Source organism: Jatropha curcas, chromosome 10 (genome assembly GCF_041381405.1).
Source record: "Jatropha curcas cultivar XTBG-Jc1 chromosome 10, XTBG_Jcur_1.0, whole genome shotgun sequence".
Lineage (NCBI taxonomy): Eukaryota > Viridiplantae > Streptophyta > Magnoliopsida > Malpighiales > Euphorbiaceae > Jatropha > Jatropha curcas.
Window position 1 is genome coordinate 21,793,974 of NC_143160.1, and position 15,576 is coordinate 21,809,549.

A 15,576-nucleotide genomic window follows, 5' to 3' on the forward strand; every position below is an offset into this window, starting at 1 on the left:
TCTAACTCTTTCTTGATCCTCCAAATGCAGAAACAGAATCATTAACTTGCAAAGATGATATCAAATGTTAAAACCATATGGTTCCACTGTTCCATTTGAGACACCTACTAATATTATTATAACTATATTTACCATCATCCATTACTACAAATTCCGAAGAATGATCAATATAAGTTAAAATTTACCATATATTATTACATAAAAAAATAACAAAAAAAAGTTGATAATTTAAGAAGTATGAATTGTGAATAAAATAAATTAGACTTAAACATATCTTCAGGGTTGTTCCACTTTGTGGATGTCTTTCTAGTCTGTCATAAAATCCATAGAACTTGTTAACTGCAGCTTGTATTTTCTCCAACAACACTCTAAGCTATTATTGTTTCAACCATTATGATCTTCCCTACCCATATTCTCCCTCCATAGTTGCAAAATTTAGTCCCACATAATTGTACTTTTTTTATTATTGCCAATATTATAATCAACATAGACATACATATTAAAATATCACCGATTAATTTAGAAAAGATAACCACCAAAATGGGCTATCACAATAAGATAGATAATTGGCAAGCTTCAAGCCCAAAGGTGGAAACCCCAAGCACAAAGATGGATGCCCCAAGCCCACATGGTGTGTAAATACCTAGGACATTCTAGAATACTCTCACCCACTAGATATTTTAAGAAAATATCTCACCTACTCTAGAATGCTCCATGTAATCTCCACCGTACATTTTTGTAAGTAAATCATAGCCGTACATTGAGGAGGTGGAAATGCCTATAAATATCACCTCTCACCTCATTTGTATGCACCAAGCAAAAACCAAGTCCAAGAAGCAAGTAATTCTCTCCTTAAGCTTTGTGAAAGTTTGCTTCTTATTAATACAATTTTATTTGGTGTTTTGTGTTAGTATTATTTTGGTTGCCTTTCCCGTTATTATTTTGGTGTTATAAATTATTAATCAATCTTGGAGTTTATCACTGCGCTGATATCCAACAAGTGGTATCAGAGCCTGGTTGTGGTGGTAGTTGTTGTAGCCGTGGTATTTTGTGGTGTTCATTTACAAGTGTAGAGTATCGTTACTCTGCTGGAATTAACAGTCGGGCACTGTTGTTGAAGCAAGATTCACAAGCAAGGATTGTGATCTTGATTGGTCAAGGATCGTTGTGCATTGGTTAGTGTTAGGAACACCAGTACCTTATGGTGGATTTTTCTAGAGTTGCTAATAGCATCGAGAAGCTAAATAGCAACAATTATGGGAACTGGAGTACCCGTATGAGATATTATCTCATAGGTCAAGACTTATGGGATATCGTCGGAGGAGATAATACTACACAACTAGTTGGGGATGCGAAAGCTCTGAAAGAGTGGGAGACAAAATGCGGGAAGGCGATGTATGTGCTGACAGTTGCAGTAGAACATGAGCAGATGCAATGGATCAAGTCGGCTAAAACACCAAAGGAAGCATGGGACATTCTCAAGTCTGCTTTCGCCAAGAAGAACAAAGCAAAATTGCAATGGCTCGAAAATGAGTTGTTCTCAATCTCGCAACAGAACCTCACTGTAAGTCAATACTTTTCTAAAGTAAAATCTTTATGTGAGGAGATTTCGAAATTAGATCAAGATAACGAGATCAATGAGACAAGGATGAGGAGGATCATCATTCATGGTCTAAGACCTGAATTTAAGGGTCTTGTGACTGCTACTCGTGGTTGGGCTGTACAACCAACCTTAGACGAGTTAGAGAATATCTTATCCAATGAAGAGACTTTGGACGAAAAAATGTCTAAAGTAGCTTTGGAGGATGATGAGAAAGCTCTCTTTGCTAAAAAGAGGGGATTTCGAAACGTTGCTAGAGTAGATGGTGGAAAAGAAAGGCAATCAACAAGGATGGAGAAAGCAAAAGTGGAGACCATCATAGTAAGGCGGAGTAAGGCCAAGACATAGGAAAGGCGACTGGCGAGAAAGTGATCGTTGGTACAAGTGCAACAAAAGAGGACATTTTGCCCGAGAATGTCGAAGCAGATGAGTAGAAGGAAACACAACATCAACCCACAACGAGCAACAAAATGAAGAAGAATGGGATATTCACAGTTCCTTTGTTCAGAAGGAAGAATATTCAAAAGCCGGTAGAGATGATGATGAAAGGACCCAAGTAGGAGTCGTCATTAATATTTGTAAGTGATGGAATCAACTATGATGATGATTGGATAGTTGATTCTGGAAGTTCTAATCACATGACTGGAAATAAGGAGAAATTATCGAATGTATTCGATTATGATGGAGGTCGTGTTGTAGTCACAACAAATAACACGAGATTGCCAATAGCTCATATTGGAAAGACAACCATTGTTTCTCCCTCCAGTAAAGAGAAAATGGAGTTACAGATGGTTTACCATGTGCCAAGGATGAAGAAAAACTTGCTCTCTGTATCACAAATAGCAAGTGCAGGTAATTATGTGGTGTTCAGTCCTGATGATGTGAAGTTTATCGTAACCTTAAATTAATCAGAGCTCCAGTCATGGAAGGACGATGAGTAGAATCAATCTACATCATGTCAGCATAAGAAGCCTATGTTGATCGAACAAGAAAGAGTGAGACAGCTGATTTGTGGCACGCTCGTCTGGGACATGTTAGTTATCACAAGCTTAAGGTGATGATGAAGAAGTCCATGGTTAAAGGTCTTCCTCAGTTGGAATGCCGAGAAGACACTATATGTGATGGGTGCCAGCATGGAAAAGCTCACCAACTTCCCTTTGAAGAGTCAAAACATAGAGCCAAGGTGCCATTGGAGTTAATACATTCAGATTTTCTTGGACGGATCAAACAACCTACAAACAGTAATATGAGCTACATGATTACTTTCATCGATGACTACTCGAGATAAGTTTTGGGTAGATTTCATGGTAGAGAAGTTGGAAGCTTTTGAAAAATTTAAAGCTTTCAAGAAGAAAGTTGAAAAAGAAGTCGAAAATAAAATTAGATGCCTTCGCACCGACAGTGGTGGAGAGTACACATCTGATGAATTCACTAAATTTGCCAAGAGCAAGGCATTCAAAGGCAATTCACATGTCCAAGAACACCACAGCAGAATGGAGTTGCTGACAGAAAGAATCGACACCTAGTGGAGATTTGCAGGAGTTTGCTCCATGCGAAGAATGTACTGACTAGATTTTGGGCAGAGTGCATGAAGACAACTGTGTACGTCACCAACAGACCACCTCAAGCAAGACTGGAGTTTACATCCCCATTCTAGAAATTGTGGAACATTAAACCAATTGTAACTCATTTTTGTGTTTTTGGATGCGTGTGTTATGTCTTCGTTCCGAATGAACTTCGAAGCAAGTTTGACAAAAAGGCACTTCGCTGCATATTCGTTAGTTACAATGAGCAAAGAAAAGGCTGGACATTTATGATCCTACAACTAACAAGTGCTATATTTCACGAAACATGGTCTTTGATGAGACATCATCTTGGTGGTCATCTGAAGCAACTCTACTACCAGACTCAAAAGAAATTCAAGAAAAAGTAGAAAAGAAGATAGGAGATGGAGAGTTCATCCCAGAGAAAGGTCAAGAAGAGCCATCCAGAGTTCAAGAGAAATCGAAGAGCCCATGGAAGATAGGTGCATACGAACAACAACATCCAAGTCAAGAAGAACAAGATCCAGATTATCCTCTACTTCGGCGATCGGGTCGATAAAGAAGGCCTAATCCAAAATATGCAAATGCTGCTATAGCAGAGATAAAGAAGCCAACAACTTATGAAGAAGCATCAAAGAATATGGAGTGGACTACTGTGATGGAAGAAGAAATTACTGCTTTGGAGGAAAATCAAACATGGGAATTAGTGCCAAAACCAAAAGATGTGAAACCCATCTCTTGCAAATGGGTCTACAAAATAAAAACTCACCCGGATGGATCAATTGAGCGATACAAAGCAAGACTGGTTGCTCGTGGATTTTCTCAGCAGTATGGCTTGGACTATGATGAGACATTTGGTCCAGTTGCCAAGATCACTATTGTGTGTGTATTACTAGCTTTAGCAGCTAGTAAGTCATGGCCTTTGTGGCAGATGGATGTGAAGAACGTATTCTTACATGTTGAAGTTGATCGTGAAATCTACATGGAGCAACCACTAGTGTTCAGAAGTCGTGAGAATCCTAACTATGTGTGCAAGCTAAGGAAAGCTCTTTATGGTCTAAAACAAGCACCGAGGGCTTGGTATGGAAAGATTGTAGAATTACTTGTCAAGAATGGATATGTTATGACACTAGCAGACTCCAGTTTGTTTGTGAAATATCGGGAAGGAAGACTAGCTATAGTGCTAATATATGTTGATGATTTAATAGTCACTGGCGACAACATCGAAGAGATTCAACTCATCCGAGAGAATTTGGCTACTCGTTTCAAGATGAAAGACTGGGAAAGCTCAGGCATTTCCTTGGATTGGAGATAGAAGAAGCCAAGGAAGGTTTGTACCTCAAACAACAGAAGTATGCAAGAGATCTACTGAAGAGGTTTGGAATGATGGAATGCAAGCCAATATCTACTCCAATGGATGCTAATGTCAAGATGTGTGCTCATGAAGGGAATGATCTCGAAGATGCTACTATGTATAGACAACTACTGGGAAGCCTAATCTATCTCACTATGACACGGCCGGACATTTCCTTTGCAGTTGGAGTAGTCAGTTGATTTATGTAGAAGCCTAAGAAACCTCACTTGGAAGCAGTTCGAAGAATATTGAGATATGTCAAAAGTACAAACGATTATGGGATCTTTTACAAGAGAGGTGAAATTATCAAGTTGGAAGGATATTGCGATGCTGATTATGCAGGAGATCACGACGCTCGGCGCTCGACAAAAGGCTATGCATTTAGTCTTGGTTCAGGAGTAATCTCTTGGTGCAGCAAGAGACAACCTACAGTGTCACTTTTCACAACAGAAGCTGAGTATTGGGTAGCAGCAACAGCAGCTCAGGAAAGTGTTTGGTTGTCACAGCTTAGGAACGATCTGCATCAACCCATCGACTATCCAATTCCGTTAAATTGTGATAATCGTTCGGTTATACAAATGGCTGAGAATCCGATGTTTCATGCGAGAACAAAACACATGGAGGTTTCACTATCACTTTATCAGAGAGAAGGTTCCACAAGGAGAGATTAAAATGAAATATATCAAGACGGAGGATCAACCAGCCGATATTTTTACAAAGAGTTTAAACACAAATAAATATGAAGATTTTCACCAACAATTGGGAATGATGAAGAAAGAGAAATTAATCATTGAGGGAGGTATTAAAATATCACCGATTAATTTAGAAAAGATAACCACCAAAATGGGCTATTACAATAAGATAAATACTTGGCAAGCTTCAAGTCCAAAGGTGGAAACCCCAAGCACAAAGATGGATGCCCCAAGCCCACATGGTGTGTAAATACCTAGGACATTCTAGAATACTCTCACCCACTAGATATTTTAAGAAAATATCTCACCTACTCTAGAATGCTCCATGTAATCTCCACCGTACATTTTTGTAAGTAAATCATAGCCGTACATTGAGGAGGTGGAAATGCCTATAAATATTACCCCTCACCTCATTTGTATGAACCAAGCAAAAACCAAGTCTAAGAAGCAAGTAAGTAATTCTCTCCTTAAACTTTGTGAAAGTTTGCTTCTTATTAATACAATTTTATTTGGTGTTTTGTGTTAGTATTATTTTGGTTGCCTTTCCCGTTATTATTTTTGGTGTTATAAATTATTAATTAATCAATCTTGGAGTTTATCACTGTGCTAATATCCAACAATACAACCATGCATTTTTCAATGCAACATCTTCTTGTTTAGTCCAATTTTGTTACTAAGTGAAGATTGAGAATTACTGGATTTTTATGTGACCACATTTTTCTTTTTGGATCCTTTGGATGTAATAGACATTTGACTATTAAATGGATTTTTCAAATCATCTATTACATTAAAAAAATTAGGCGAATTGCAATCGCCAAATCAATCACAAATTGAAGAAAATCAGTCGCCAAATGCTCATTGTGATGGATTGGCGACAAAATAAAATTCATCGATAAACCACTCATCGCAAATTCTTTTGCGATGGAACAAGACGTTTTGCGACCACCAAATCGGTAAACAATCTGTATGAAGTATCCTTCGCAAATCAGTCGCAACAGTTTCCCGCCTAAATGTGGGTAACAAAATGGTAACTGGCTGTTGATAATCGGTTGTAATTTTTTCTCAGCTTTTTTGAATTTTGGTCTCTATTCTCTTGCAATATGTGTTATTAAAAAAACAATATCGGTCGCAACATTATTTGAACAAGAAAAAAAAAATTTGCAATTGTGTACAAATAGATATTTTATATACCAATTGAAAAACAACATATATATACACATCATCAACACATCAATCCAAAAGGCATCATAAACGTGATAAGTTATGAAATATGAAAGCAAAATCAATGAAAATAGCAACCTAAAATGGTCCAAAGTCAAATCTACAATGTCGGACCGATGATGTGGCTACAGAATCTAGTGTAGTGTCCTTTGGGTTTGCTGCAGTGTCTGGAGGAGTCACTAACGTATCTGTAGTATCAGCCACAGCATCTAGAGGAGGAGGAATGAATGATGTTTGAGGCTCGGTAATAGCTGGCGTTAGTGGATCTGGAACAGTCGGGGAATCAGAGGAAGTAAAAGTCACCCGAGACCAGACATCGGCATCACATGTGCTCTAAGCTCCATGAGCTGTCTCTCCTGGTCATCAACACGAGCTCTCAATGCACTAATCTCCTCTGAATTATGCTGGGGACGTGTTTGTGATGGTGGTGCACCAGCAGATTTAAAGCTGAGCCGCAGTAAAACTGTGATGCCTGGGAGCCGATGTTGTACACCCTCCTCTTCTTTTGCCCTCCTACCGCGTCTAAATATAAAGCTAACTCATCCACACTCGACTAACCATCAGATGAAGGCTGACAAGAGAGAACACGATCGCTAGCTGTACTGTAATTCTCCTGGAAACAACAGTATAATGATTTTATACAGTTGCTAGATGTAAGTGAACACCTCCATTGAATGCATAAATAATAAAATATCATATTAGAAAAATGTCTCATAATCACATTAACACCAATTGCATGCCTGTCGATAAAAGTCTCTCCATCATGGTCCTTTGTGTGAGTGTATCTGAACACCTCCATCGGTGTAGGCTCATGACCATCTTTCTCAGCCTATATCACAGTTTTTTGCATAATATATTAATATGTGTAATTATTCCATTAAACGTCAGTGTGGTAACTGTAACTAATTTACTTATCAATAGTTGAGCTATCTCTATAGCAAAGATGAACCCGCCTGTGTGTCTTGATGGTCCTACTCCATAATTGCCAGTCTCACTATGCCTGTTCTGTGCAAAGATCTCACATTTTCTCTTAAATGCAAGATCCTCCCAAGCCTTTTGCCAACTCTCCCATATCTCTTGAGATACGCACTACAGCTTCTTTCCATTCTTCCTCATCTTATAAGTGAAGTCAGAGTAGCATAGGCCGCACAATTTCTCCCAAGCCACCTTAAGCATAGCTGTGATAGCCTCCTCCCATACAAAATGTTTTTGCAAAAATAAATTATAATATTTTTTCAGAATGTAATTGATTGTATCTCCATAAATGCTAGTGCAGATGTGAATTGAATAACATCATACCTGAAACTCATCCCAATAAAAGTCTCTCATCTCCTATGGTACCGCATCTCAAGTATATCCATCTTTATCAAGATGTAGCTTTATGATCCTCATAATTTGCCTTGATGCTCGAGAGGATGGATAAATACTATGAAAGATAACAAAGTGAAATGTAAGTAGAAAGAATCATCAAAATGCAAATAAAACCATTCAGAAATACAAAAGTAAACAAGCACTTACTATCCCGTTACCAAACTAAGTTCTATACGTGGCTCGGCTGAAGCTGCAAATGCAAATTAAATAAATATGTCACAAGGGACTATTGGTGCAACTTAAATAAATAAGTCCTTATTGGTGCTAATTAACAGTTATGATTACCTGGTGCAGAAGGGGATTATGCAGCTGGTGTAGACTCTGATGGTCCAGGAAATGGGGAAGAAAAAGAAGGAATAGGAGGAAGTGGAGGTGGCACAGGGGGCTGAACAGAAGACGAAACCCCAGGTGTACCAAAAGGAGGAAGAGGAGAAGGTAGAGGAGGTGTAACCCCTCCTCGTCCACGCGTGTTCGTCCTTGGCCGCGACCTCCACGAGGTCTGCTGCTGGGCGTGTCTGAATCAAGCGCCCTGCATCTTGCCATCTGTACAACAAATGACCAAACCTATATATGCATGTATATGATTAAGCTTGAAATAATAATATATGAAATCAGAGAACATTTGCAAAGTACAATAATCATATTGCTCTAAAAAACATCATAGATATTGAATAAGCAATGTTTCAGTGCTCTAAAAAACATCTATTTAGTATCTCCAATACAATTTAGTTATGTATTTCCATCTTGAGGATCCTCATCTTCATCATCTTCTTCTTCGTGTCCTCCTCCTCCTCCTCCTCCTCCTCCTCCTCCTTCTTCTTCTTTTTCTTCTTCTTCTTCAGTACCCAGGATGATATGTTCTTCTTCCTCCTCATCATCTGATACACCTATGTCAACATAAGTTCTGTTTCCATCATATAGTCTCTAAGTTATATCTTCAACTAGTTGCATCAATTGCGTATCGACATCAACTTCTTGAAATGGGTCAGAGATTGAGAGTGCAACAGGTTTTTTGCTTTCAACGTCTAATACAACTGCTCTAGCCTTGATTTTGTAAACTTCTACCTAATCTAGTCGATCCTATTTCATAGATGGATATGGAACATAGTACACTTGCACAACTTGCATCGCCAGTACAAAAGGTTCATACTTTGTATATCTTCTTCTATTATGAATATCTACAAGGTTATACTTTGGATGAACCTTTATACCAAGGTTTGGAGTGGGATCAAACCATTCACATTTGAATAATCTTATGCACTTTATTAGTAGCGATGGTCATTCTAACTCTAAGACCTCAACCAACTTTCCATAAAAATCATTTGACACGTCACTATAGTTATCCCTTTATGCAAACACCACTATTCATTATCTTTCTATTTGTCCCATATCCCTCGGTGTAAAACTTATAATCACTTATGAAGTAACTAGAGTAGGGATTTGCTATCAATAAAGTCCTCTCGATAGATCAATAATGAATTTATTCGAAATATTACTTTCCGAGTTTCGAGCCTGTAGGAAATAACAATGAAACACAAATTAAGTATTAATTAAAATATATGTAGGTTGCATTGCATAACATGAAAGTTACTTACATAACATTTGAACCAGTCTACAAATTCTTCATCCAGTCTTGCGTTAATCACAGTGTCAGTCAAATTAGGGTTTTGTAGCCATAAATTGTTGATATATATCTTATTGGGATGTAAATGGTTAAATTGGGATGTAGGTGAGTTATTAAGAAAATTAGTTTCTATCATTCCAGTAACTTACTGTACAAATGGTGCGATCTCTTCACAGTTCAACAAAATATATGTTTGAGCTACTCATATCTCTATATCAGATAATCGTCTTTTTTTGTTTTCCAACTGTACGGCCAGATAAGTAAAAATGGTTAGATTTCCTTCTAACTCGGATTCAATTCGATCTCTCCCATCATCATTGCGTGGCACTCTCCGATGCTTGGTGTAAACATGTGGTTCAAAGTAGTGTAAACAAAAGGTTGATGCCTCCTCCACCAAGTATGCATTGCAAATTGATCCCTCAACCTTAGCCCTATTATGAACATTCTTTTTTATATTGTGTAGGTGCCTATAATTTACAACAATAATATTGAATTTAGAGTTAAGATTATAAATAATTTGTACTGGTCCCATAATACTACATTCATATGGCAGATGAACCGGTAAATGCTCCATAGAATCAAAGAATCCAAGTGGGAAAATCCGTTCCAATTTGCATATCGCTATCATGATTTCTCGTGCCAATCGGTCTATATCAGCACATCGGATTACAGTCTTGTTAGTTTCTTGAAAAAGAGACTCAATTCTATTATCGCTTCCCAAAACCCTAGTTGGCAACAACTCCCGGAAAGCCACTGGAATCAATCTTTGCATGAAAATATGACAATGATGGCTCTTCATGCCAAATAATCTATATTATTTCATGTCCACACATCAACCCATGTTTGATACATATCCATCCGAAAACCTCAATGTTCTAACCCAGTCACATAATACTTGCCTTTGTGGCTTTTCTAAAGCAAACAAGCCTTTGGAAACTTCCCAGTAACTACTCATTGTTCAAGTTCCGGTCTACGACAAATTTACTTCATATTCACCCTAGCTTTTGCATTGCCCTATAATTTCCCCTCAATTATCATGGTGTTAAATAGATTTTTGAATACATTCTTTTCAATGTGCATGATGTCAAGGTTATGATGGATTAAAAGTGTACTCCAATACGACAAATCCCAAAAGATGCTACCCTTTTTCCATCTACTATTATGCCCAATCCAACCATTTACTTCTTCTACACCTAATTTTTTCACTTTCATAAGTCTAGATTTTCAATTTCCTGCAATATTTCTCCACCGAGACAACATTGCTAATGCTGGAAAATCACTGATGGTCCAAAGCAAAGCAGCTCGCAACATGAAATTTCGATTTGTAGAAATATCATATATTTCAAAACCCAACTCCCATAATTGATTCAACTTGGTAATTAAAGGCTATAGAAACACATCAATCTTATATTTTGGATTAGTTGGGCTAGGTAAAATAACACACAAAAACATGTACTCCTCTTTCATACACATGGAAGGTGGTAGATTATATGGTGTGATGATGACTGGCCATGATGAATATTATTGTCCTGATTGCCCGAATGGCTGAAACCCATCAGTACATAGACCCAATCTCACATTTCTGATCTCAGATGCAAAAAAATTATGCTGATTATCAATGTTTTTCCATGCTTCAGAATCAGACCGATGAGTCATTATACCATTCTCATATTCATGCTGAGCTTGCCATCTCATGTTTTCCCATTGTCGCATTAGTTGCATATAGCCTTTGAAGGTGAGGAATAAGTGGGACGTAATACATCTTCTTGAAGGACTTCTCTTTTTGTACTATACCAGTCCCTTGACTCTGCCTTTAGTATCTAGGAAGATTACAGAACTTGCATACTTTTAATTCAGAGTCAATACCCCAGTATATCATAAAATTATTTTGACAGCAATCAATCTTTTTCACTGGTAATCCTAAACCCCCATACTAATTTCTTTGTACGATAAAAATTATCCACCATGGAATGCACTTCGGGTAACATTTCTTTTGATAATTGCATGAAATTATCATAACAATTTTCTGAAAAGTGGTGCTCCGACTTCATATGCAACCATTGTGCAACCACAGATAGAATTGAATGCTTTTGGCATCTAGGCCATAATTCACTATTAGCGGCACTTAGCATGTCAAATAATTATTGTGCTGTGAGGTTGGGTGATTCCTCCATGTTGTCCCAATGGAATTCTGGCTCAGCAGCATCAAGTACCATATCATTTTATCTTCTGATTACAGTTGGCTGAAATTATGACAACTGACTGGCCGATGATATAGTAAATGGGCGATTGGAACTACTACAAACCCTCAGTTCACCATGAAGTATCTATTCATAATAGTTCTCCACAAAACCATTCTTATAAAGATGAAGCTTAACTGTATCAACATCAAAGAATGCTCTGTTTTGCCACTTCTTATGATTACACAAGCACCTCAATTTGCAACCATCCATGTGACTCGGATTACCAACTACAAATTGTATGAACGTATCTAATCCTTGTAAGAATTCTTTTCTTAATATCCCATTCATCTCGTACCTCTGGTACATCCATTTTCTATCTCTCCGCTTTTTTAAGGCAATGAAGAAGTTTTGTTTTTATTATCCAAAAACATTAATGAAATTTTAAGAGTGGATTATTAATTGCGTTAAAGCTAGATTTCATAAACTTGCCTCTAGAGTTCATATCTTTATAACAAATGAAATTCGTGTTTCTTTTAAATTTGGTACGAACCTAGCATATCTAGAAATGTCACCATTTAGTAGTTAACACGAAACAACTCCTTTACACTATGCACCGATTAGAATTTCAGCAGCATCTCCCCATAGTTCTCTGAACACATAATGCGGATCGATTAAACCCACTATATATACATCTAGAGAACACAGGAGGAGATACAACATAAATTCTAAATAAGTGCATATGTAAAGGCTTGTCATTTTGTGCTTTTTCTACTGACAGAAATTCCTAGACTGTCCAACTTGGACAATTTAGTGTCTTCTCTTTAATACAAATGAGAAAGACACTGAATATGCAACTAAGGTTTATTTTTCTATTGCTACATTCATTACAAGGTTTTCAACTTTTGCAATGATGGTTGTAATGAATATCTAAGTTTATTATGCATTTAGTTTAATTTCTAAATGAATTTCGACAGCACTTCCCCATAAAAATGTCGAAACTAAGTGATAGCCAAAAAAAAAAAAAAAAACACTTCTATACTCGAAACACCTTGTAACAACAACTTATGGCCACTACTAGGTCTCTATTTCATACAAACTCAACATCCCAATCAAGCTCAATCACATTGTATAAGTAAAACGATAAAAATAATAAATCACAACACTAAAAATTATAAGTTTTTCAATCAATATAGAAAGTTTGTAATACTAACCATTTTTATTTTGATCAAATAAATAATTAATACTAACCTATAACAAATTATCATAGAATGAGAACTAAAACCATATAAAACATAATATAAAAAATATGTCAATAAAAAAATTACTGATTTAAAAAGTACATCAAAACAAAACAACGCTACAAAACATATTTGCAAAAGGCATAGACATATTTAAATAGAGAAAGAAAACCAACAACAATGTAATTTAAAATTAAAAGAAAAGACAATTTAGAAGTCTAGCTATATGACTAAAACACAAGCAAAATCAGCCCTATACAAAATACAAAATATTAAACCTTGTGTTTAATCTCCTATGTAATTTTTGTTATTGCTTTTAAAAAGCTTATTTCTAGATATCTCTTGGTAAAAAAAAAAAAGAACAAATTCAACCAAACTTGGAATTTGTAGCTAACCTATGTAACATTATCACATTTTGTACAAAAACCAGATTCCTTTTAACAAGTTTTGCTTATCAAGTTTGATATTTGTAGCTAACCTCATTTACAATATAAAAAAACAAATTTGGAATCCTATTATTCAAAACCAAACTTGAAGTGACAAATGAAATATACAACATCAAACACAAAACAAACGATTAAATCATCAAATAAGAAACAATTGAAAACCATCTTTTTTGAAAACATCTTATTCTTACTCACATCACATTTACAAAAACCTCATTTACAAAATTATCTAAACCATTTACTCACTTCACATTTTATAAAAAAAACAATGCAAATCAATAAAAACCTTAATAATAAACATAATCACAGTTATAAACACAATCAAATTATATTCACCTCAACTATTTCTATATTCACAACATAATCACATTTTATAAACACATTTTATAAAAACCATTCACCTCAATTGTTTCTATGTTCACAACACAGTAAATTCACAATCAAATTATAAACACAACACTAATATATCACAAACACCATAATTTATAAATACAACACACCAAATTCACAATCAACAAACACTAATATCACAAAAATCATAAATTATATGTTCAAATCACATATATAGCAACAACAAACCCTAACAAACTTAAAAATAGAACTAAATAATGATTAATGCATAAAAAAAATGAATTAGAACCATTTATTAAACAACAATCATAACAAAATAAAAAAAACATAAAAACGCAAAAAAAAAAAAAAAAAGTAAACCTATGAATGTGACTATTGTTGCTCGAAAAGAAGGAAGCGTCACAGGAACCACCGGCGATGAGAAGAATCCCGCTGAAAACCACCTCTATAGTCATCGGACAGCAAGAAAGAGGAAGAGTTGCGTGGTTTTTTAAGAGAAAAAGAAAACTGCGACGGTGGTAGCGCGAGGAAGGAGGCTGGGGTTTTTTAACCCTTAAATTTTTGTGATCGACCTTATCGGTCGTAATTTTTAATGATGTGTTAAAAAATATCAGTCAAAGAATTATATCAGTGGTCTCAAATCCATCATAATATGTTAAACAAAGAAATACACATGTCGCTCGGTGAAACAGTGAAATTTATGATCGATAGTAATGTGTAAATTTACTAGCGGTTGCAAATCCATTGTAGAACCGTCAACATTACTGCCCTCCAATTTTTGGGGTGAACATTTGCGTGTCGGTCGTAAAATTCATCGTAATATCATTGCAGAGTGGTCACAAATCCATCGCACAATTTATCATAATTTAAACACTACCATTTGTCGCAAGATTGTAGCAAATCGATTGCAAAATGGCGACGAAGCTAGGTGGTCGCTAAAATCGATCACAATATGGCATTTTTTTTGTAGTGCTAGACCTTGGTAGGAGAATCCAAATCCAAATAGATGATTAGCATAAGCAGGATGTGGAATATTCATTAGATTGAAACTGTAATTCGGTTGAAATGAAAAATGAGCAAATTGGTTTGGGATTTGAATTGGCATTCTATCTTGTGGCATAGAATTATTATGTGTAGGAGGTTTGAAGAAATTATTAGCATGTTGAACATTGAGTGATTCTTAGGAGCATGGAAGATTATTAAGATATTCCAAATCCATAGAAAAAGTATATATACCTACATAAGATGAACACTTTATGGCTATAATGGAATTATAAAATTATTGCTTAAGGAAAATAAGCAATTATGCCAGCATAAAGACCCCCAAATTAAAGAGCATCACACTTGAACATTAGCAATTGTTATGTTTTAATCCAAATAAAAGTAATAAAAAGGGTGTAATATCCTGTTAAAATTAATTGATGAAGTGGATAAACCAAAACAATTTTTATGAATAAACATAATGCAAGAAAAGGAAACCAATGTATGTGTTATGTATCTCAGTCAAAGCAACATCACTGGGTAGAGAGTAGGAAAAAAATAGTTTCAATACATCGACCAAAAAATTCAATAGCCATGAAAATTCAGTAGCCATGGTATGTCAACAAACTTGAATTCATGAGACAAAAATAAGCAGTTAATGTTATTATCATAAATATTGATGATCAAACTGAAATTGATGCTTCCATAGTCATAATTAGCAATAATTTCTAGTCTTTAATATCTTACAAGTAAAAACTAGTCAATTATGAGAACATAATTCATTTACTATTACCTCATGGATCAACAACCACCTTCCAAATAAAGTGCCCAAACGTGGCATATTTGAACTCATAACCGATGAATACCATATTCTTTTCTTTAACATCTACTAAACCAATGGTTTTGCAGTTCTAAGATGAATGATATTCCACTTTCACAAACTATGTTATTATCATAATTGGAGTTCAATC

General features: G+C 35.8%; 1 protein-coding gene, 1 long non-coding RNA gene and 2 pseudogenes across 2 annotated transcripts; 1 reads left to right on the forward strand and 3 right to left on the reverse strand.

Moving 5' to 3' along the window:
* The first annotated feature begins 1,201 nt into the window (after positions 1 to 1,201).
* On the forward strand, positions 1,202 to 1,948 carry LOC149493265 (uncharacterized). The gene has a single exon (XM_089715453.1). The coding sequence runs from the start codon at positions 1,202 to 1,204 to the stop codon at positions 1,946 to 1,948; it is 747 nt and encodes a 248-aa protein (XP_089571579.1).
* A 4,494-nt stretch (positions 1,949 to 6,442) lies between these two features.
* Positions 6,443 to 14,095, reverse strand: LOC149493266 (uncharacterized). The gene is made up of 4 exons (XR_016318514.1): positions 13,985 to 14,095; positions 8,068 to 8,325; positions 7,930 to 7,972; positions 6,443 to 7,837 (listed from the first exon to the last, which is right to left on the reverse strand). It is a non-coding gene; the product is annotated as an uncharacterized LOC149493266 (long non-coding RNA).
* On the reverse strand, positions 9,396 to 10,618 carry LOC149493267 (uncharacterized; annotated as a pseudogene).
* LOC149493268 (uncharacterized) lies at positions 10,631 to 11,622 on the reverse strand (annotated as a pseudogene).
* Positions 14,096 to 15,576: the final 1,481 nt, after the last annotated feature.